The 25,357-nt window shown below is 34.4% G+C and overlaps 1 protein-coding gene across 1 annotated transcript in view; it reads right to left on the reverse strand.

Moving 5' to 3' along the window:
• The window catches only part of LOC579064, a 55,631-nt gene that overhangs the window by 22,369 nt on the left and 7,905 nt on the right, over window positions 1–25,357 (reverse strand). Inside the window, exons 3-35 of the mRNA XM_030984936.1 lie at window positions 25,085–25,165; window positions 24,250–24,380; window positions 23,739–23,797; window positions 22,735–22,895; window positions 21,600–21,716; window positions 20,828–20,944; window positions 20,041–20,157; window positions 19,209–19,325; window positions 18,668–18,781; window positions 17,494–17,607; window positions 17,042–17,158; window positions 16,473–16,586; window positions 15,633–15,746; window positions 15,191–15,307; window positions 14,633–14,746; window positions 13,788–13,901; window positions 13,344–13,460; window positions 12,770–12,817; window positions 12,095–12,211; window positions 11,338–11,385; window positions 9,849–9,965; window positions 9,086–9,133; window positions 8,392–8,508; window positions 7,621–7,668; window positions 6,929–7,045; window positions 6,367–6,414; window positions 5,675–5,791; window positions 3,910–3,957; window positions 3,213–3,329; window positions 2,648–2,695; window positions 1,951–2,067; window positions 1,386–1,433; window positions 687–803 (exon numbers count right to left, since the gene is read on the reverse strand). Coding sequence (XP_030840796.1) covers window positions 687–803; window positions 1,386–1,433; window positions 1,951–2,067; window positions 2,648–2,695; window positions 3,213–3,329; window positions 3,910–3,957; window positions 5,675–5,791; window positions 6,367–6,414; window positions 6,929–7,045; window positions 7,621–7,668; window positions 8,392–8,508; window positions 9,086–9,133; window positions 9,849–9,965; window positions 11,338–11,385; window positions 12,095–12,211; window positions 12,770–12,817; window positions 13,344–13,460; window positions 13,788–13,901; window positions 14,633–14,746; window positions 15,191–15,307; window positions 15,633–15,746; window positions 16,473–16,586; window positions 17,042–17,158; window positions 17,494–17,607; window positions 18,668–18,781; window positions 19,209–19,325; window positions 20,041–20,157; window positions 20,828–20,944; window positions 21,600–21,716; window positions 22,735–22,895; window positions 23,739–23,797; window positions 24,250–24,380; window positions 25,085–25,165 — 3,255 coding nt within the window. The remainder of the gene's footprint in view (window positions 1–686; window positions 804–1,385; window positions 1,434–1,950; window positions 2,068–2,647; window positions 2,696–3,212; window positions 3,330–3,909; window positions 3,958–5,674; window positions 5,792–6,366; window positions 6,415–6,928; window positions 7,046–7,620; window positions 7,669–8,391; window positions 8,509–9,085; window positions 9,134–9,848; window positions 9,966–11,337; window positions 11,386–12,094; window positions 12,212–12,769; window positions 12,818–13,343; window positions 13,461–13,787; window positions 13,902–14,632; window positions 14,747–15,190; window positions 15,308–15,632; window positions 15,747–16,472; window positions 16,587–17,041; window positions 17,159–17,493; window positions 17,608–18,667; window positions 18,782–19,208; window positions 19,326–20,040; window positions 20,158–20,827; window positions 20,945–21,599; window positions 21,717–22,734; window positions 22,896–23,738; window positions 23,798–24,249; window positions 24,381–25,084; window positions 25,166–25,357) is intronic.

Genomic DNA, 25,357 nt, shown 5'->3' on the forward strand with positions numbered 1-25,357 from the left:
TCGATTATTTCGATAATTGGTTATTGATCATCTGGTATACAGTATGTCTGTTGTTGATGTTAAGGATGTAGGATTTATTTCATTAAAAGAAATAGTGATCATTTTTTATATATAAGCAGACCACAACGATATCGATTTCATGAGAATAATACTTTGCCCTAATGATAATAGTAATAACAATAATAATAAACTAATAATAATAATAATAATAATAATAAGTAATACGTAAATAGGGTTAAATGGGTGCCACCTTTCACTGGTGCTACAGAGTCAAGACTAAGCGATGGCAGTATAAAATGTTTTATTTCAGTTTTAATTTTCCAAATAGGGACCATCTCCTTCCTCCCCGCCCCAAGCACATATACACTCGCATGTGATAACATATAGATTACAGTGAATTCATACATATTTAAAATATAGTAAGAACGCAAACACAACAATTATTCTTGACAAATCTACTTTGCAAGAAATGCATGGATTTCTGTAATGTGAATGCCAAGACATTAGCAACATTGATTCCAATATCGGCTTAATATATGCGATATACACATCTTCATGTAAGGTTGCGTTAACGCCTACTACAGCCAACATAAGAATTATTACCATCATCTAAAATATTGTACCATTTAACCTAGATAGAGACTTTCGATGTTGTATCTATCTTTAAAATACAAGCATTAGCGTACCAGATTCACAGTTGTTTCCAGTATACCCATCAGCACATTCACATGTGTATGAACCTGGTGTGTTGATGCAAGATGCTCCGTTTAGACACGGGTTGCCACGTCCACACTCATCTATGTCTGTAATAGAATGTTTCAAGATAGGAAATATTGAATCACTGGTATTGCTCTAACTTGACAGTATAAGTTTAATCATCACACATAGTATGTTGTGATTCATAGCTTGCATGGGCTAAAGCAAGGGTAATATATGATTATACTTTATAGGCGCCTAAAATATCATATGGAATGGGCATCAAGGAAATATAGAGGAGCTCTTGATATCATAATTAATGTCTAATCAAACTATTTCATTTTTGTCTTCATGCAGTATCTCTACAGTTTGCTTTCTTCAGTATATTAAAACCGCTGGAAGTTACATAGGAAATAGAAGAAAACAAAAAGATCCTTTGGCTTGCTTTTTCTAGGGTGCTTTGGTCAATACATTAATATGAAATAAACCGTATTTCATTATATTGTTTCAACTGAAATATTTAATTACTTGTAGTTTGATACTGCGTTGCATACACAATGAAAGAGTAAGTGCTGGTTGTTTATATAATGTAAAGTAAACCATTGCACTTTAACATTATTCTCTTCTCTTTGCGTTAAGCTGTCAACTATCAATGTATCATGATGAGAGATTATTTTGTTCTATCTTACCCAAGTCACAGTTTGCGCCGTACCATCCGGCTGCACATCCACCAATGCCTTTAAAGTAGTAAAAATAAAAGATATATATCAGTTCGCATCTATTAATTCGATAATTGGTCATTGATCATCTGGTATACAGTATGTCTGTTGTAGATGTTGACAATGTAGGATTCATGTCATTAAAAGAAATAGTGATAACTTTTGATATATAAGCAGACCACAACGATATCGAATTCATGAGAATAAAACTTTGCCCTTATAATAACAATAGTAATAATAATAAGAATAAGTAAATAAATAGGGTAAAATGGGTGTCACCTTTTCCTGGTGCTACAGATTCAAGACTAAGCAAGGGCAGTATAAGATGTTTTATTTGCGTTTTAATTTTCCAAATAGGGACCATCTCCTTCCTCCCCGCCCCAAGCGCACATACACTCGCATGTGATAACATATAGATGACAGTTAAGTACCGCCAACATAAGAATTATTACCATCATCTAAAATATTGTACCATTTAACCTAGATAGAGACTTTCGATGTTGTATCTATCTTTAAAATACAAGCATTAGCGTACCTGATTCACAGTTGTTTCCAGTATACCCATCAGCACATTCACATGTGTATGAACCTGGTGTGTTGATGCAAGATGCTCCGTTCAGACACGGGTTGCCACGTCCACATTCATCTATGTCTGTAATAGAATGTTTCAAGATAGGAAATATTTAATCACTGGTATTGCTCTAACTTGACAGTATAAGTTCAATAATCACACATAAAATGTTGTGATTCATAGTTTGCATAGGCTAAAGCAAGGGTAATATATGATTATACTTTATAGGCGCCTAAAATATCCTATGGAATGGGCATCAAGGAAATATAAAGGAGCTCTTGATATCATAATTAATGTCTTATCAAACTATTTCATTTTTGTATTTATGCGTTATCTCTACAGTTTGCTTTCTTCAGTATATTAAAACCGCTGGAAGGTACATAGGAAATAAAAGAAAAGGGTGATCCTTTGGCTTGATTTTTCTAGAATGCTTTGGTCAATACATTAATATAAAATATACCGTATTTCATTATATAATTTCTGGTGAAATATTTGATTACTTGTAGTTTGATACTGCGTTGCATCAAAAATAAAAGTGTTAGTGCTTGTTGTTTATATAATGTAAAGTAAACCATTACACTTTAACAATATTCTCTCCTCTTTGCGTTAAGCTGTCAACAATCAATGTATCATGATGAGAGATTATTTTGTTCTATATTACCTAAGTCACAGTTTGCGCCATACCATCCGGCTGCACATCCACCAATGCCTTTATAGTAATAAAAATAAAAGAAATATATCAGTTTGCATCTATTAATTCGATAATTGGTCATTGATCATCTGATATACAGTATGTCTGTTGTTGATGTTGAGAATGTAGGATTTATTTCATTAAAAGAAATAGTGATAACTTTTGATATATAAGCAGACCACAACGATATCGAGTTCATGAGAATAATACTTTGCCCTAATAATAACAATAGTAATAATAATAAGAATAAGTAAATAGATAGGGTAAAATGGGTGTCATCTTTCCCTGGTGCTACAGATTCAAGACTAAGCAAGGGCAGTATAAGATGTTTTATTTGCGTTTTAATTTTCCAAATAGGGACCATCTCCTTCCTCCCCGCCCCAAGCGCACATACACTCGCATGTGATAACATATAGATGACAGTTAAGTACCGCCAACATAAGAATTATTACCATCATCTAAAATATTGTACCATTTAACCTAGATAGAGACTTTCGATGTTGTATCTATCTTTAAAATACAAGCATTAGCGTACCTGATTCACAGTTGTTTCCAGTATACCCATCAGCACATTCACATGTGTATGAACCTGGTGTGTTGATGCAAGATGCTCCGTTCAGACACGGGTTGCCACGTCCACATTCATCTATGTCTGTAATAGAATGTTTCAAGATAGGAAATATTTAATCACTGGTATTGCTCTAACTTGACAGTATAAGTTCAATAATCACACATAAAATGTTGTGATTCATAGTTTGCATAGGCTAAAGCAAGGGTAATATATGATTATACTTTATAGGCGCCTAAAATATCCTATGGAATGGGCATCAAGGAAATATAAAGGAGCTCTTGATATCATAATTAATGTCTTATCAAACTATTTCATTTTTGTATTTATGCGTTATCTCTACAGTTTGCTTTCTTCAGTATATTAAAACCGCTGGAAGGTACATAGGAAATAAAAAAAAAGGGTGATCCTTTGGCTTGATTTTTCTAGAATGCTTTGGTCAATACATTAATATAAAATATACCGTATTTCATTATATAATTTCTGGTGAAATATTTGATTACTTGTAGTTTGATACTGCGTTGCATCAAAAATAAAAGTGTTAGTGCTTGTTGTTTATATAATGTAAAGTAAACCATTACACTTTAACAATATTCTCTCCTCTTTGCGTTAAGCTGTCAACAATCAATGTATCATGATGAGAGATTATTTTGTTCTATATTACCTAAGTCACAGTTTGCGCCATACCATCCGGCTGCACATCCACCAATGCCTTTATAGTAATAAAAATAAAAGAAATATATCAGTTTGCATCTATTAATTCGATAATTGGTCATTGATCATCTGATATACAGTATGTCTGTTGTTGATGTTGAGAATGTAGGATTTATTTCATTAAAAGAAATAGTGATAACTTTTGATATATAAGCAGACCACAACGATATCGAGTTCATGAGAATAATACTTTGCCCTAATAATAACAATAGTAATAATAATAAGAATAAGTAAATAAATAGGGTAAAACGGGTGTCACCTTTCCCTGGTGCTACAGATTCAAGACTAAGCAAGGGCAGTATAAGATGTTTTATTTGCGTTTTAATTTTCCAAATAGGGACCATCTCCTTCCTCCCCGCCCCAAGCGCACATACACTCGCATGTGATAACATATTGTGGCGGCCGCCCCCGCCTCCGTCTCCAACCTCGACCTCTACGTCGGGATTATTCTCTTTCCCAGCTGGGGAAACTGATTCTTTATATCTGTCAGGATATTCGTCAGCCGACATTATTTATAATGTCCGAGCGGTTAGAGTAATTAGATCTTATCTTTTATTTGAGGAAAGACGGGGGAAGCTACAATACTTATTTACGTTCGTTTCGTCGAAATATACGACTATGAAGGAGTACCAGTCAAGAAGAAAGACAAAGTGTTTATAGACTCATAATTTCAGTTTCAAGACAAAAGAAAATGGTCAACTTTTATTAATGCATGTACTTCAAATATTTACATCTTTTTATATCACCACTGTCACAAATACCTTGTGCTCATAAGTTATACTTAATAAATGTATACGATTGTCGTTATTATATTCGAATACATGTAAAAAGTGAAGGGCAATGATTCATTGGGATTTATGGGACTTGGGAGTTTTCCGTCTTAGTTTAATTCCATAGCATCATAGGGGGAGAGGTGGACTTAGAATATTCCTGCATCTTAATAGTAGTGATTCATTAATTCCAGCATCTTAATTCCAGCGTAGACTTCCTTGTGTACCTTTATATTCCAGGGAGGGAGAGACATCTTATGTGTGGTACCAGTTCCGACGAGCGCCCAATTCCAAGACAAGTCCTTAGGTGGGGGGGGGGGGGGGATTTCCAGGGAGAGACTAAATAGTTCTAATTCCGACGAGCGTCCAATTCCAACTCCTCGCGTTTTAGAAATGTTACGGGTTATAAAGGCATAATGCAGACGTTGGGGAAATCGATGCGCTAAGCGATCTTGGAAAGTACGCGCGCAGCGAAAATGGACTTAACATGAAGACTGTGCTATTTCAGAGCAAAATATCTAAGTAAATCTCTTATTTTACCATTAATTAAATACAACACTCTGAATGACATATCAGTTGCAGTAAATATTAACAAGTCACATTGTCTAAACAACTTTCCATCCAAATTCATGTGATATATTGATAAACAATTACAGTTTAACATCTTAAAGCATCTCAATAATGGATCCAAATGTCAATCGCTCGTATGCAAATTATTAACGTAAACATTGTGCGTCGGTGTATGATGACGCGCTTGAAAACAACAATCATTTAAGTTAGGCCTCTTTGTTACGTCACGACCGCGGAGCGGATCGTTACAATATAGATGACAGTTAAGTACCGCCAACATAAGAATTATTACCATCATCTAAAATATTGTACCATTTAACCTAGATAGAGACTTTCGATGTTGTATCTATCTTTAAAATACAAGCATTAGCGTACCTGATTCACAGTTGTTTCCAGTATACCCATCAGCACATTCACATGTGTATGAACCTGGTGTGTTGATGCAAGATGTTCCGTTCAGACACGGGTTGCCACGTCCACATTCATCTATGTCTGTAATAGAATGTTTCAAGTTGGAAATATTTAATCACTGGTATTGCTCTAACTTGACAGTATAAGTTCAATAATCACACATAAAATGTTGTGATTCATAGTTTGCATAGGCTAAAGCAAGGGTAATATATGATTATACTTTATAGGCGCCTAAAATATCCTATGGAATGGGCATCAAGGAAATATAAAGGAGCTCTTGATATCATAATTAATGTCGTATCAAACTATTTCATTTTTGTATTTATGCGTTATCTCTACAGTTTGCTTTCTTCAGTATATTAAAACCGCTGGAAGGTACATAGGAAATAGAAAAAATTATCATTTGGTTTGCTTTTTCTAGGGTGCTATGGTCGATAAATTAATATAAAATATACCGTATTTCATTATATAATTTCTGGTGAAATATTTGATTACTTGTAGTTTGATACTGCGTTGCATCAAAAATAAAAGTGTTAGTGCTTGTTGTTTATATAATGTAAAGTAAACCATTACACTTTAACAATATTCTCTCCTCTTTGCGTTAAGCTCTCAACAATCAATGTATCATGATGAGATATTATTTTGTTCTATATTACCTAAGTCACAGTTTGCGCCATACCATCCGGCTGCACATCCACCAATGCCTTTATAGTAATAAAAATAAAAGAAATATATCAGTTTGCATCTATTAATTCGATAATTGGTAATTGATCATCTGATATACAGTATGTCTGTTGTTGATGTTGAGAATGTAGGATTTATTTCATTAAAAGAAATAGTGATAACTTTTGATATATAAGCAGACCACAACGATATCGAGTTCATGAGAATAATACTTTGCCCTAATAATAACAATAGTAATAATAATAAGAATAAGTAAATAAATAGGGTAAAACGGGTGTCACCTTTTCCTGGTGCTACAGATTCAAGACTAAGCAAGGGCAGTATATGTTTTATTTGCGTTTTAATTTTCCAAATAGGGACCATCTCCTTCCTCCCCGCCCCAAGCGCACATACACTCGCATGTGATAACATATAGATGACAGTTAAGTACCGCCAACATAAGAATTATTACCATCATCTAAAATATTGTACCATTTAACCTAGATAGAGACTTTCGATGTTGTATCTATCTTTAAAATACAAGCATTAGCGTACCTGATTCACAGTTGTTTCCAGTATACCCATCAGCACATTCACATGTGTATGAACCTGGTGTGTTGATGCAAGATGCTCCGTTCAGACACGGGTTGCCACGTCCACATTCATCTATGTCTGTAATAGAATGTTTCAAGTTGGAAATATTTAATCACTGGTATTGCTCTAACTTGACAGTATAAGTTCAATAATCACACATAAAATGTTGTGATTCATAGTTTGCATAGGCTAAAGCAAGGGTAATATATGATTATACTTTATAGGCGCCTAAAATATCCTATGGAATGGGCATCAAGGAAATATAAAGGAGCTCTTGATATCATAATTAATGTCGTATCAAACTATTTCATTTTTGTATTTATGCGTTATCTCTACAGTTTGCTTTCTTCAGTATATTAAAACCGCTGGAAGGTACATAGGAAATAGAAAAAATTATCATTTGGTTTGCTTTTTCTAGGGTGCTATGGTCGATAAATTAATATAAAATATACCGTATTTCATTATATAATTTCTGGTGAAATATTTGATTACTTGTAGTTTGATACTGCGTTGCATCAAAAATAAAAGTGTTAGTGCTTGTTGTTTATATAATGTAAAGTAAACCATTACACTTTAACAATATTCTCTCCTCTTTGCGTTAAGCTGTCAACAATCAATGTATCATGATGAGAGATTATTTTGTTCTATCTTACCTAAGTCACAGTTTGCGCCATACCATCCGGCTGCACATCCACCAATGCCTTTATAGTAGTAAAAATAAAAGAAATATATCAGTTTGCATCTATTAATTCGATAATTGGTCATTGATCATCTGGTATACAGTATGTCTGTTGTTGATGTTGAGAATGTAGGATTTATTTCATCAAAAGAAATAGTGATAACTTTTGATATATAAGCAGACCACAACGATATCGATTTCATGAGAATAATACTTTGCCATGATAATAATAATAGTTATAATAATAATAATAAACTCATAATAAAAATAATAAGTAGCAAATAGATAGAGTTCAATGGGTGTCACTTTTCCCTGTTGCTACAGTTTCAAGACTAAGCAAGGGCAGTATAAGGTGTTTTATTTAAGTTTTAATTTTCTAAATAGGGACCATCTCCTTCCTCCCCGCCCCAAGCACACATACACTCGCATGTGGCAATATATAGATGACAGTGAATTCATAGATACTTAAAATATAGTAGGAACGTGAAGACAACAATTATTCTTGACAGATCTACTTTGCAAGAAATGCATGGATTTCTGTAATGTATGACTGCCAAGACATTAGCAACATTGATCCCAATATCGGCTTAATATATGCGATATACACATCGTCATGTAAAGGTTGCGTTAACGCCTAGTACAGCCAACATGAGAATTATTACCATCATCTAAAATATTGTACCATTTAACCTAGATATAGACTTTCGATGTTGCATCTATCTTTAAAATACAAGCATCAACGTACCAGATTCACAGTTGTTTCCAGTATACCCATCAGCACATTCACATGTGTAAGAACCTGGTTCGTTGATGCAAGATGCACCGTTCAGACACGGGTTGCCACGTCCACACTCATCTATGTCTGTAATAGAATGTTTCATGATAGGAAATATTTAGATCACTGGTATTGCTCTAACTTGACAGTATAAATTCAATTATCACACATAGTATGTTATGATTCATAGTTTGCATGGGCTAAAGCAAGGGTAATATATGGTTATACTTTATAGGCGCCTTAAATATCCTATGGAATGGGCATGAAGGAAATATAAAGGAGCTCTTGATATCATAACTAATGTCTAATCCAACTATTTTATTTTTGTATTTATGCCTTTTCTCTACAGTTTGCTTTCTTCAGTATATTAAAACCGCTGGAAGTTACATAGGATATAGAAAAACTTGATCCTTTGGCTTGCTTTTTCTAGGGTGCTTTGGTCAATAAATTAATATAAAATAAACCGATTTCATGATATAGTTTCAGATAAAATAATTTATTACTTGTAGTTTGATACTGCGTTGCATACAAAATGAAAGAGTTAGTGGTGGTTGTTTATTTAATGTAAAGTAAACCATAGCACTTTAACACTATTCTCTTCTCCTTGCGTTAAGCTGTCAACTACAAATGTATCATGGTGAAAGATTATTTTGTTCTATCTTACCTAAGTCACAGTTTGCGCCATACCATCCGTTTGCACATCCACCAATACCTTTACAGTAGTAAAAATTAAAGAAATATATCAGTTTGCATCTATAACTTCGATAATTGGTCATCGATTATCTGGTATACAGGTTGTCTGTTGTTGATGTTGAGAATGTAAGCTACATTTCTTTAAAAGAAATAGTGATAACTTTTGATAGATAAGCAGACCACAACGATATCGAATTCATGAGAATAATACTTTGCCATGATAAAAATAATAACAATAATAATAATTAACTAATAATAATAATGATAAGTAATAAATAAATGGGATTGGGAGTCATCTTTCCCTGGTGCTACAGATTCCAGACTTAGCGAGGGCAGTATAAGACGTTTTATATGAGTTTTAATTTTCCAAATAGGGACCATGTCCTTCCTCCCCGCCCCAAACACACATATACTCGCATGTGACAATATATAGATGACAGTGAATTCATAGATACTTTAAACATAGTAGGAACGTGAACACAACAATTATGCTTGACAGATGTACTTTGCAAGAATCCATGGATTTCTGTAATGTGTGATTGCCAAGACATTAGCAACATTGATCCCAATATCGGCTTAATATATGCGATATACACATCTTCATGTAAAGGTTGCGTTAACGCCTAGTACAGCCACCATAAGAATTATTACCATCATCTAAAATATTGTACCATTTAACCTAGATAGAGACTTTCGATGTTTTATCTATCTTTAAAATACAAGCATTAGCGTACCAGATTCACAGTTGTTTCCAGTATACCCATCAGCACATTCACATGTGTATGAACCTGCTGTGTTGATGCAAGATGCCCCGTTCAGACACGGGTTGCCACGTCCACACTCATCTATATCTGTAATAGAATTTTTCATGATAGAAAATATTTAATCACTGGTATTGCTCTAACTTGACAGTATAAGTTCAATTATAACACATTGAATGTTGTGATTCATAGTTTGAATGGGCTAAAGCAAGGGTAATATATGATAATACTTTATAGGCGCCTTAAATATCATATGGAATGGGCATCAAGGAAATATAAAGGAGCTCTTGATATCATAATTAATGTCTAATCAAACTATTTCATTTTTTTCTTTATGCATTATCTCTACAGTTTGCTTTCTCTTTAGTATATTAAAACCGCTGGAAGTTGCATAGGAAATAGAAAAAATAATCCCTTGGTTTGCTTTTTCTAGGGTGCTATGGTCGATAAATTAATATAAAATAAACACATTTCATGATATAGTATAGTATTAATGACTGCTTTGAGAGAAATAGTTGTTTCATTACGCTCAAGGGAAGGTTAGAATTGTGCTATTCCCCGAGGCTTGCCGAGGGGAATAGCCCAATTGTAACCTTCCCGAGAGCGTATGAAAACAACTATTTCTCGAATATTAAAGCAGTCATTAATACTTTTATATGCCGAAAAAAAAATAGACTAAAAAATAAAAAATAAAAAATAATTTACATTTTTGTCGAAGACGGGATTCGAACTCTTGCGTACAACAAGAGGTGTATCGAAAACCAACGCTTAGACCACTCGGCTATCGCGCGCCGTTAACATGCTTGGCAGTTTTCTCCAATATATACATTAAAATGGATTGAAAACGGCTCCGCGTGAGGGATGCTTCGCAAAAGCTCCATGAAACGGACCCTTCTTTTACTTTTGCAATGCATATTGGCACGAACTTAGATCAAGATCTATCGGCAGATGTTGTTTTTTTGTTTTTGAGAGTTAATTTTCGTCTTCATGTCAACAATGCAAGATAAAATTGTCGGTAAGATCGATCGAGATTCAATTGTATTGAAATTGCCGACCAATTTTTCGCACACGTATGGTATCCTCCATCGCTCAAACCATTTTTTAACATGTAAACCTATGGGGTAACCATGGAGACTGACCTATTTTTTTAATAACCATGGTTATTAAAAATATTGAAATGTTTTAAGCATGGTTACCGGGAATTTTACAGGAACAGTTGAAGTTTATGAATGCAATTCGACCAATCAGATGGCTGGATTTCTTAAGTGAGGTATATAATTTCAGATGAAATAATTGATTACTTGTAGTTTGATACTGCGTTGCATACAAAATGAAAGAATAAGTGCTGGTTGTTTATATGTTGTAAAGTAAATTATTGTACTTTAAAGTTATTCTCTTCTCATTGCGTTAAATTGTCAACCATCAATGTATCACGATGAAAGATTATTTTGTTTTATCTTACCTAAGTCACAGTTTGCGCCATACCATCCGGTTGCACACCCACCAATACCTGAACAGTAGTAAAAATTAAAGAAATATATCAGTTTCCATCTATTAATTCGATAATTGGTCATTAATCATCTGGTATACAGTATGTATGTTTTTGATGTTGAGAATGTAGGATTTATTTCATTAAAAGAAATAGTGATAACTTTTGATATATAAGCAGACCACAAAGATATCGAATTTATGAGAATAATACTTTGCCATGATAATAATAGAAATAATAATAATAATATTAATAATAGGTAATTAATAGATAGGATTAAATGGGTGTCAACTTTCCCTGGTGCTACAGATTCAAGACTAAGCGATGGCAGTATAAGATGTTTTATTTGAGTTTCCATTTTCCAAATAGGGACCATCTCCTTCCTCCCCGCCCCAAACACACATACACTCGCATTTGACAATATATAGATGAAAGTGAATTGATAGATACTTAAAATAAAGTAGGAACGTGAACACAACAATTATTCTTGACAGATGTACTTTGCAAGAAATGCATGGATTTCTGTAATGTGTGATTGCCAAGACATTAGCAACATTGATCCCAATATCGGCTTAATATATGCGATATACACATCTTCATGTAAGGTTGCGTTAACGCCTAGAACAGCCATTATGAGAATTTTCTACCATTATCTAAAATATTGTACCATATAACTTAGATAGAGACTTTCGATGTTGTATCTATCTTTAAAATACAAGCATTAGCGTACCAGATTCACAGTTGTTTCCAGTATACCCATCAGCACATTCACATGTGTATGAACCTGGTGTGTTGATGCAAGATGCCCCGTTCAGACACGGGTTGCCACGTCCACACTCATCTATGTCTGTAATAGAATGTTTTAAGATTGGAAATATTTAATCACTGGTATTGCTCTAACTTGACAGTATAAATTCAATAATCACATATAGTATGTGGTGATTCATAGTTTGCATGGGCTAAAGCCAGGGTAATGTATGATTATACTTTCTTATGGAATGGGCATAAAGGAAATATAAAGGAGCTCTTGATATCATAACTAATGTCTAATCAAACTATTTCATTTTTGTCTTCATGCATTATCTCTACAGTTTGCTTTCTTCAGTATATTCAAACCGCTGGAAGTTGCATAGGAAATAGAAAAAATTATCATTTGGTTTGCTTTTTCTAGGGTGCTATGGTCGATAAATTAATATAAAATAAACCTTTTTCATGATATAGTTTCAGATGAAATAATTGATTACTTGTAGTTTGATACTGCGTTGCATACAAAATGAAAGAGTAAGTGCTGGTTGTTTATATAATGTAAAGTAAATCACTGTACTTTAAAGTTATTCTCTTCTCATTGCGTTAAAATGTCAACCATCAATGTATCACGATGAAAGATTATTTTGTTCTATCTTACCTAAGTCACAGTTTGCGCCATACCATCCGGTTGCACATCCACCAATACCTTTACAGTAGTAAAAATCAAAGAAATATATCAGTTTGCATCTATTAATTCGATAATTGGATATTGATCATCTGGTATACAGTATGTCTGTTGTTGATGTTGAGAATGTAGGATTTATTTCATTAAAAGAAATAGTGATAACTTTTGATATATAAGCAGACTACAACGATATCGAATTCATTAGAATAATACTTTGCAATGATAATAATAATAGTAATAATAATAATAATAATAAATAATAAATAGATAGGGTTAAAAGGCTGTCACCTTTCCCTCGTGCTTTAGATTCAAGACTAAGCGAGGGCAGTATAAGATGTTTTATTTGCGTTTTAATTTTCCAAATAGGGACCATCTCCTTCCTCCCCGCCTTAAGCACACATACACTCGCATGTGATAACATATAGATGGCAGTGAAATACCGCCAACATAAGAATTATTACCATCATCTAAAATATTTTACCATTTAACCTAGATAGAGACTTTCGATGTTGTATCTACTATCTTTAAAATACAAGCATTAGCGTACCAGATTCACAGTTGTTTCCAGTATACCCATCAGCACATTCACATGTGTATGAACCTGCTGTGTTGATGCAAGATGCTCCGTTCAGACACGGGTTACCACGTCCACACTCATCTATGTCTGTAATAGAATATTTCATGATAAACAATAAAGGCATCAGTTTATCTTGTTCACAGCATGTATATTAACAGTATGAAGATTTCGTCTATCAAAAATAAATGCTTTTATTTTAATTCAATAACGGTATATTTAATATGACAAGGCAGTTCAAGTACTGGGTTTGATGTAAAAAAAAAAAATACTTAAAGACTGCTTACAGTTACATACAGCATTGTTATGTATGTATAATAAGGTCATTACCTCACTGCTATCAACTGATATTCCAAAGAACATGATTTGTAGTATTAGGGGTAGTAGGGAAACTAACATTTCAGAACCAAAACATACCTTCTTCGCATCGAGAACCAAAATATCCCTCATCACATTGACACGTGAAATCGCCGATACCATCCTCACAAGATCCGCCATTCTGGCACGGATTGGATGAACATTCGTCAATATCTTGAAGTAATCAAAAAGGTTTCATTACATGTACGTCAAATTGACATCTACTCTATTTTCTTGTTCTTTTCCTATACCCCATCAAAATATGCCCCTCTCACTAAAAGCAAGATGATTATTCATTTAAAAGATCTTCATCATCACATATATCTCTTTTTTTCTCTGGTGTGTCTAAAATTATAGAATATCTTTAAACTTGTTTGCTTAAAGGGGTCGTTTTATATGTCATTGGACAGAATAAAAAAAAATAGAACTGCCATCATTATAAAAATTTAGCATTCAAACTGACGAAATACTCTTTAATATGTTCCAAAGGTGTCCCTTTCCAAATCATTTTGTCATATTATCATATTATGTTATTATTTATATCTTTGTATACTAAAATCAATCAATCAATCAATAGCCAAAAGGTCTTGTGGGTCTTAGACAATCACCACGTTCCTTAGGTTTTCTAACAGTGCCTTGATGCATGATCAGCATGGCTGGATATTATTGTTAAAGGGATCAAAGAAGAGCCAAGGAGCTTGTTCGTAGCCTTGACGGCTTTATGGGAGAGTAAAAGGCTGTGTTGCACTTCATTGAGCTTTCCCTGCTAATCTGGCTAGGTATAGTTCGGGTGGACCTTTCCGAGTATTTCTGATAATTTAGAGTCGTTATAAAAAAAAGTGTCCAGGATGATCCTTTCGAACCCAAATTAATACATTATTCGTCTATATGAACGATGTACATACCTGAGTCACATCGAGAGCCGTCGAATCCGCTGGTACATTGACACAAGAAGGAGTTGATACCATCCACACAGGTCCCACCATTCAAACACGGGTTAGCTGCACATTCGTCAATATCTAAAAATGCACAATCACACGACCATTACATTTCTGTCTCGACAGAACAATTCTTAAATATACTGAATTTTATGCATGCTTCTATTACTGGGGTTACAGTGACGACCCTAAAGTCTGTCTGAAGAAGCTTGTCCGAGAATTTTTTTTTTTTTTTAATTTATTCCAGAATTAGATATATTTTAACCATATAGCGAGCGATTGGCTTTATATCATTCACGGCACTCAAACTGGTAGTCAACCCTATTTTCGTGTCGTGAATTTAAAATGAATCGTAACGAGTAATTGAAAGTCTTGCCAATTTCACAATCAGTGTCTTGCCAATCAGCTTCACATATACATATGCAGCCATAATTAGTGAAGGCATTCTTTTAAATATTTTAGCATTTAACCTAGATAGAGACTTTCGATGTTGTATCTATCTTTGAAATACAAGCATTAGCGTACCAGATTCACAGTTGTTTCCAGTATACCCATCAGCACATTCACATGTGTATGAACCTGGTGTGTTGATGCAAGATGCCCCGTTTAGACACGGGTTGCCACGTCCACACTCATCTATGTCTGTTATAGAATGTTTCATGATAAACAAAAAAGGCATCAGTTTATCTTTTTCACAGCATGTATATTCAAAGTATGAAGATTTTGTCTATCAAAAATAAATGTTTTTATTTTAATTCAATAACGGTATATTTAATATGATAAGGCAGTTCAAGTACTGGTTATGATGTAAAAAAAAAATACTTAAAGACTGCTTACAGTTACATACAGCATTGTTTTGTATGTAGAATAAGGTCATTACCTCACTGATATCAACTGATATTCCAAAGAACATGATTTGTAGTATTAGGGGTAGTAGGGAAACTAACATTTCAGAACTAAAACATACCTTCTTCGCATCGAGAACCAAAATACCCCTCTGCACATTGACACGTGAAATCGCCGATACCATCCTCACAAGATCCGCCATTCTGGCACGGATTGGGTGAACATTCATCAATATCTAGAAGTTTACAAAAAGGTTTCATTACATGTACGTCAAATTGACATTTTTTTTATTCTCTTGTTCTTTTCCTAAACCGCACCAACATTTGCTCCTCTCACTTAAATCAAGGTGAATATTACGTTAAAAAGATCTTCATCGTCACATATATCTCTTGTTTCTCTGGTGGATCTAAAATTATACAATATCTTCAAACGTTTTTGTTTAAAGGGGGTTTTATATGTCATTGAACAGAATAAAAAAAAGAACTGCCATCATTACAAAATTTAGCATTCAAACTGACGAAATGCTCTTTAATATGTTCCAAAGGTGTCCCTTTCAAAATCATTTTGTCATATTATCATATTATGTTATTATTTATATCTTTTTATACTAAAAATCAATCAATCAATCAATAGCCAAAAGGTCTTATGAGTCTTAGACAATCATCATGTTCCGTAGGTTTTCGAATGGTGACTTGATGCATGATCAGCATGGTTGTATATTATTTTTTTAAAGGGGTCAAAGAATAGCCAAGGAGCTTGTTCATTGCCTTGAAGGCTCTATGGGAGAGTAAAAAGCTGTGCTACACTACATTGCGCTTTCCCTGCTAATCTGGCTAGGTATAGTTCGGGTGGACCTTTCCAAGTATTTCTGACTATTTAGAGTCATTATAAAAAAGTGCCCAGAGTGATCCTTTCGAACCCAAATGAATACATTATTCGTCTATAGGAACGATATACATACTTGATTCACATCGAGAGCCGATGAATCCGCTGGTACATTGACACAAGAAGGAGTTGATATCATCCACACAGGTCCCACCATTCAAACATGGTTCAGCTGCACATTCGTCAATATCTAGAAATGCACAATCACACGACCATTACACGACCATTACTTTTCTGTCTCGACAGAACAATTCTTAAATATACTGAAGTTTATGCATGCTTATATTACTGGGTTAATCAGTGACTACCCTAAAGCCTGTCTGAAGAAGCTTGTCCGAGAATAAAATAATTTTGTGATTTATTCCAGAATTAGATATATTCGAACCACACAGCAAGCGATTGGCTTTATATAATTCACGACACTCAAACTGGTAGCCAACCCTACTTTCATGTCGTGAATTTAAAATTAATCGTAACGAATAATTGAAAGTCTTGCCAATTTCACAATCAGTGTCTTGCCAATCAGCTTCACATATACATATGCAGCCATAATTAGTGAAGGCATTCTTTTAAATATTTTAGCATTTAACCTAGATAGAGACTTTCGATGTTGTATCTATCTTTGAAATACAAGCATTAGCGTACCAGATTCACAGTTGTTTCCAGTATACCCATCAGCACATTCACATGTGTATGAACCTGGTGTGTTGATGCAAGATGCTCCGTTCAGACATGGGTTGCCACGTCCACACTCATCTATGTCTGTAATAGAATGTTTCATGATAAACAATAAAGGCATCAGTTTATCTTGTTCACAGCATGTATATTAACAGTATGAAGATTTCGTTTATCAAAAATAAATGTTTTTATTTTAATTCAATAACGGTATATTTAATATGATAAGGTAGTTCAAGTACTCGGTTTGATGTAAAAAAAAAACAATAAAAAAAACTTAAAGACTGCTTACAGTTACATACAGCATAGTTATGTATGTAGAATAAGGTCATTACCTCACTGATATCAACTGATATTCCAAAGAACATGATTTGTAGTATTAGGGGTAGTAGGGAAACTAACACTTCAGAACTAAAACATACCTTCTTCGCATCGAGAACCAACAAATCCCTCTGCACATTGACACGTGAAATCGCCGATACCATCCTCACAAGATCCGCCATTCTGGCACGGATTGGGTGAACATTCATCAATATCTAGAAGTTTACAAAAAGGTTTCATTACATGTACGTCAAATTGACATCTTTTTTATTCTCTTGTTCTTTTCCTATACCGCACCATTATGCTCCTCTCACTTAAATCAAGGTGAATATTACGTTAAAAAGATCTTCATCGTCACATATATCTCTTGTTTCTCTGGTGGATCTAAAATTATACAATAACTTCAAACGTTTTTGTTTAAAGGGGGTGTTTTACATGTCATTGGACAGAATAAAAAAAAGAACTGCCATCATTACAAATTTCGCAGTAAAACTGACGACATGCTCTTTAATATGTTTCCAAGGTGTACCTTTCTAAATCATTTTGTTATATTATCATGTTATGTCATTACTAATAACTTTTTATACTATAAATCAATCAATCAACAGCCAAAAGGTCTTGTGAGTCTTATACAAGCATCACGTTCCTTGGGTTTTCTAACGGTGCCGCGATGCATGATCAGCATTGTTGGATATTCTTTTTAAAGACCGCCAATACTACTGGGCCAGAAGGGATTAGACCACACAGCGACTCATTAACTCAGCTCTCAACTACCATAAGAAAAAGAGGATCATGGGGGACCAATAGGCACCGATTGGGGAAGTTTCTATATAGAGGTAGCAAGTAGCTACAAAAGGACAGTGGGGCTTTAAAGGGATCAGAGAAGATCAAATAACGGGGCGTTGTGGCGTGCGCCTGTAATCCAGCTAACAATGGAAGTTTCAAACTGATTCAGCCGAGGACGCAGGTCACGTCTTTTGGATGGTGACATTAAAGGTCATTCCCCAAACGTAAATAATCATATCTGATTAAAACACTTCTGTAAAAACCCAATTACACACACGCACATGCCAAGGAGCTTGTTGAAGGCTCTTTGGAAGAGTGAAAATCTGTGCCACTCTTCATCGAGCTTTCCCTGCTAATCTGGCTAGGTATAGTTCGGGTGGACCTTTCCAAGTATTTCTGATTATTTAGAGTCTTTGTAACCAGGTGCTCAGAGTGATCCTTTCGAACCCAAATGAATACATTATTCGTCTTTATGAACGATGTACATACTTGATTCACATCGAGAGCCGATGAATCCGCTGGTACATTGACACAAGAAGGAGTTGATACCATCCACACAGGTCCCACCATTCAAACACGGGTCAGCTGCACATTCGTCAATATCTAGAAATGCACAATCACACGACCATTACACGACCATTACATTTCTGTCTCGACAGAACAATTCTTAAATATACTGAAGTTTATGCATGCTTCTATTACTGGGTTAATCAGTGACGACCCTAAAGTCTATCTGAAGAAGCTTGTCCGACATAGCAAAGGACTAAGGTATGCATTAAGGTAAAATCATCGTATCATAGACTTCTTTCATGTCTATTATACAGTGCGTCCCCGAAAAATGAAACAGAGAATTATCGATGTTTTATCATAACTTAATCACAATTATAATTAATCAATGCCAAGCTTGTTTGCTGTCAAGAGAATATTTTGTTCAAAAAGTTTGCATAAAATTGTTAAACAGGTCGCACGTTTAACAAAATTGTAACGTTTTGAGTCCTAAGTAATCCTGTAAAAAGTTGATGTTACCTACCGTTCTCGCAGTCGATTCCATTAAACCCTGCGACACAATCGCACGCGTATGTTCCAACTTCGTTGATACATTGCGCACCGTTCTGGCATGGATTCTCAGTTTCACACTCATTAACGTCTGTTACATATTTTAAAGACACACAAACAAATATATGATTTAAATGAATCAAGATTTAAAGATGCTTTAATATATATATATATATATATATATATATATATATATACTTGTATATATTATGGGATTGTAAACAATAACCACTTTAAGTATCATTAAATAACTGTTCGTTTCTACAAGAAGAATTCCAAATAGACCATCAAATAGACAAATTTACAAATTGTATGCATGTTTCTTGAATATAAGGATCTATTGACAACTCAAAATCTTGCAAATGCTTGTCTGACATAGCAACAGTAGACGAATATGGTCTATTGAATTACAATTAGTAATCAGGGCTATTGCTATTGCTGGGTGTTTGCATTAATTGTCATTAGCTGAGACTCCGTGGTCCGAACGTACATCTAAAACCTAACAGAGTTCAATGAAATGACGTCATACTGGCCAAGTTGTCAAGGTTGCTTGTTTCAAACAATTGTTTGCTAAACAAAGGTGTGGCGATCACACCAGTCCTAAATACTGACTTTGCCCTGCTCCAGTCCGTTGCTTGAACGCAGTGAATCACATGCACAGGCTTTGTTGTTTAGAACTAGTAACCTGGACGACAAGCAAATATGACATGAGCACTTTGGTACTCTTTACGGGTGCCTTTGTTTGAAATTTCTTGTTATCTGTCATTCCGCTCACCCCTACCCCTAAAGAATGAAGGAAACCTTACCAAGTTCACAGTTATTTCCAGAGTATCCCTGGGCACATTCACAGCTAAATGATCCGGGTTGGTTGCTGCAAAGCGCTCCGTTCATGCACAGATTCTCGGTTTCGCATTCATTCTCATCTGGAGTCAAATATAATATAAGGATGCCATAAGGATCGTGTGTCTACATTTTGATATGAACCTACTATTTATATTTACGTGTGCGTTTAACTTTAAACACGAAACTTCGACAATTTTCAACATTCCTATCTATCACCTTTTGAAATGTGCAAAAGTTGCAATTACATATTATGCAAACCTAACATGATTTAAATCTGATATTATACAAAAGGGTATTGATATTGAGTTGATTTTCTGCATATCATATCATACAATTATTAATACAAAATAAACCATTTAGACCAAGATTCACACTAATTCTGTTCAGGCCTACCATCCTTCCGAATGCAGAATCCATTTGAGCAAAAGGGAGCAATCAAGACTCCTCTTTATTAAGTTAAAACAATGCAAGCATATGAAATTGTGGAAATCAATGTCTTTGATTCCTGTCTTTTTTCGCGTTGAAGCCATCGTGAGGGCTCATTCAGCAATAATAGGGACTTTTAGATTCTGCACGACGAGAACGTGGACTGCCTTTTTAAGGCAATGTGACGTCACTGCCTGTGCCTTAAAAGGACGTCACATTGCCTTAAAAGGACAGTCCACGTTCTCGTCGTGCAGAATCTAAAAGTCCCTAACAACAGGTATGATCGTACATCATTTGATATCATTGAACTTGTGCGTTTCATACCAATGTCACAGTCTGTTCCTTGCCATCCAGTTGCACATACACAAACATACGACCCGATGATGTTCTCACATTCTCCTTGATTGCTACAAGCTCCTGCAATAGCGCATTCGTTAATGTCTATTTGAAAGAAAAAAGATTATAACACAGATAATTATGTTTTATGATAATTATAATATTTGCAAAGATTAATCTATTTGTATAGAACTTGTCCCCAGCCATGCAAAGAGTCCCAATGATATTAAAAACATGTCGATCTCAAGTCGAAATGGGCAACATTTGGGACTAATTGGGCATCCTTTCCTAGCAAATACTGACATACTAAACATTTACTTCACACATTAATAGGAATCATACTTTCAATTGGTACTAGATCTTTGTAGACTGATCATTCTTAAAAGCAATTTAAAAAACCAAACCAGCCTTAGGGACGGGTTCTAAGTATTGGTGTAAGGGATATTAGTAAGATTATAGTTACAAAGTAGCGTTAGACTTATAAGTTTCAAGCACTTTGTGTGCAGGTTAAAATCCCTACTGTATCGAAGTATTTCTTTTCTTTCATTCATGGTGCATATAATCTCTAAAGGCAGGGATTTACACACAAAAATACACTAGGCACACGATAATATATAATCTCTTTGTTCACAATGATTGTTACACCAATGGAAGATAGATATATTATGTACGACATCTGGAAACAAAATGCATCTGAAATGCGTAAATCTTGACCCCCCCCCCCTAATACAAAATAAGTAAAATTTGAAATGAAACGAACCTGATAGACAGGAGCTTCCCGTGTAGCCAGCCGCACATGTACATGTGTACTCCAATGAGTTAGACCCATCTGCAGTACATTCTCCACCGTACGCACAGGGTTCGTTTGCACATACAGCTGTACAAAATTAATCATATCAATAACAACTGTTAAACCGCCATCTTATATTGAAGGAAAATGTCTTGTATCCGATAAATAGGATAACCTGTCATTTACGGCCACACAATGACAACTGAAATATTTGTCGCTATAGAAGATGGCCTTTTTAATCAGATTGCACACTGTACGTTCTTCCCATATAGGAAGACAACATATGTGACCACTAAAGACAGGTGGTCTCACTATGAACATGACTGACAAAGAAAGCGGACAAAATATACAGTTCCTCAGGTAGATAAAGGAACATCCCTTCACTGCTATTATGTAAAAAGGTGAATATACATGTGACACCTGTTCTACACATTTTTACATAATAGCAGTGAAGGGATGTTCCTTTGTCTACCTGAGGAACTGTATATTTTGTCCGCTTTCTTTGTCAGTCATATTCATAGTGTCTTTATGGAGAGGAGGCAACTAAGACATGTGTAATTGTATTGTTATTGTAGGTGACATGAAAGCATGTTAGATTATTAGTAAAAAAAAAATATGTAGAGGATTCATTTTGCAGCTGCATAATGTTACCAATCTAGACATGATCAAGAGGTGGATCCAGTCCTACAATTCATATTCGGGGAAAACGCATCTAAGATCACGACTAGCCGTCATTCTAACTGAATCGTTCATTTAGACATTCATGAACAATTAAAGAAGCTATGCATGTAATATTCTGTATCCATTATGAATACATATTATTCTCATTCACTATTAACATTCGTTAATCCTATTCATCAATCTTGGATACGAAAAGGGGTCAGTAGTTCCATTTTTTTATCCTGTTTTGTAAGTAAAATATTCATTATCACTGTTGTTATTATAATTTATTTATATTCTTTCATTATTGTTATTATCACCACCGTCATCATCATTATCATCATTTTTTTCGCCTTATTGCTAAATTTAGTTGGCGATCGGTGTACGTGGTTGTACATTACACGAGTACTGATATGAGTAGCCTTGTATTTAGGACATTACTTACGTGTGATAATTTGAACTGATGTATCATTTGAGATCGAATTTGCCGCTTCCATAATATTGTTTTGTAGCTCAGCCAAAATGATATTAATCACATCGATGCGCAGTTCTTCTTCCATCGGTACTTGAAATATTACAATAAATATCACTTGTATGCTACCACGGCTAAGGAAGAAAATAATAAATATAAATTTGAATCGCATATCCTGACAATGGTCATAATAAAGTAATCGAAAATTTGAGAACTTTCCAAATATGACCCTTTTCGAAGTTTTCTGTTGAGTGCTATATATATACAAGATTATTATGGATGCATCACTACATAGACCTACACTGTTTGCAGTACTTTGATGACGGTGCCTCAATGTTAAAGGTTACTTTAACATGGCATCGCAAACGAGATTTTCAGAGAAATTACGTTTCACATCGTTTTTCGTTCAGAAATAAACAATTCTTAAGAATTATCATATGATAATTTGGGTCAACATTAAAAATCATATCAAATTTGCAAAGATATGCTTCTAGTGATATTAACCAATTTAATCGAAAAGCATTAACACATAAAATATTATATAAATATAACTGCGCAATATGGCCTCATTTGATATTACTGATTGGGTCCTCAGCTATATTATACATTTAAACGTAATGATTTATTGAAATGCAAAGTTCACTATACAGATTGAAAGTATGATATCTGTTTGAAGTTATTCTTCTTTTTTAATTATATTTCAGTGTCAAATGTTCAATAACTACAGTTTATCATTGCTAGAGCTTTAAGACCATCAGCTTGCAATATGATTCATAACAGATATCAAATAATCCATATGAGCAAACACAGCATAAGAGGGAGCTGAGAAGAAGGAAATTAACACTTTTATCACGGACATTATCTCTCTTTTACATCACGTCATGTATTTGCTATTGAGGCGGGACTCTTGTTTGCCGTTATATGTTCTATTTAACTTCCAAAGACTTGCAGACATATTAAATGGTATTGATAAGTACCTGAAGCCTAATATAGACACGCCATCATAAGTGCTGTCATTCATGTACTGCTGATCAACCTACAAATATATAAAAGAAAGAGAAACTTAAAAGCAAAAGCAGACTTAAGAAGAAAAAAATAGAAAAAATAAAGAAGAAAGAAGAAAAAATAAGAACAACAAGAAAAAACAAATAATAGGTGCCATTCATTCAATTCAGTTAGCGTTAGAAGGAATTAGTGTAATTTATGAATGAACTTTATCTTTGACGTAGTAAAGTAAACTTATATAATCGCAATACAACCGTAGATGAGACTACGTAATCCGACAAAATAATGGTCAGGTGACATTGGCTCCAGGTAATTCCTTTTTGTTTCAATTTGGTCAAAGATTTTTGGCTAGGATCGCAAGTAGGTTTAATGTTACGAATAAGGCCATTGTTAGATATAGAGTTGGTTTTAAACTTGAAGCGAACTCGCATAGTGTTAAAATTGACCGCGGAACTATTTTTGTCGGAGAATAAAAATACTTACGGCGTTCACAATATCGTTTGATACCTCCATGTAGGCTACAGACGTGTTATCATTGAGATCAGAGGTGAAGTTACGGTCGTTCAGGGAGATCATTACTTCAATCTCGGTCTTGTTGAACCCAGGTGGTGAGCCTGTAGAATGAACATAATGTATGGTTATCTCAATTTATGCGACTAATTTACTTTGGAATAACAGTCCCCCAAATGGGAAGCGGGATAATATAAGTGATGACAAAGGTTTGATCACTTAAACGAAAATAAATGTACAACGGAGATTAACATCTATATGGCCATCTGTACGGCGTTCTGAAGAAAAAGTACATTTGTTGTCATCTCGGTTTGTTTGGGGGTTTTTTATGATAAATTTTAAGCATGTCTCTTTTTACATTCTATATTCTATATTCAATATTTGGACATTTGAAGTAAATTAGTTTTTTTAAATTTATGAGACATCAGTAACTTAGATCATAGGTTTAACATAAGACATCAAAAAGCTTGCGTGAGCTGGCATATTTGTTACACGTCATTGAGGTTTAACCATAGAAAGTAAAGAGAGTACATTGACCTGTTGGAGATGTCCAAATATTTGTTGTCATCTCGGTTTTTTTTTTTTTTTTGGGGGGGGGGGGGTGGGGGTTAACAAATTTAAAGCATGTCTTTTTTAAATTCTATATTCTATATTCAATATTTGGACAATTAAAGTAAATTAGTTTTGGTAATTTCTGTTACATCAGTAACTTAGAGCATACGTTTAACATCAAAAAAATTGCGTGAGCTGTCATATTTGTTACACGTGATTGAGGTTTAACCATTGGAAGTAAAGAGAGATCATTGACCTGTGGGAGATGTGTGAGAAGTCCCGGGTGGGGTTCCTGGTATGATGCCTGTGGTGGTCTCCATAGTGTTGGACGATTGATCTAGCAATATTTGAAGAAGAAGAAAAAGAAGAAGATGAACGAGAAAGAAAGAAAGAAAGAGAGAGAGAAAGAGAATTGAAGGGGTTGTAAAAAAAAAAAAAAAAAAACGGAAGAGACATTAAGACGTTTGTATGGTTTGATATTGTTTTCATTGGAAAACATGAGACATGAGTCACCTGACTATATAACATT

The sequence above is a fragment of the Strongylocentrotus purpuratus genome, unplaced genomic scaffold (assembly GCF_000002235.5).
Source record: "Strongylocentrotus purpuratus isolate Spur 01 unplaced genomic scaffold, Spur_5.0 spur5_scaffold_14, whole genome shotgun sequence".
NCBI lineage: Eukaryota > Metazoa > Echinodermata > Echinoidea > Camarodonta > Strongylocentrotidae > Strongylocentrotus > Strongylocentrotus purpuratus.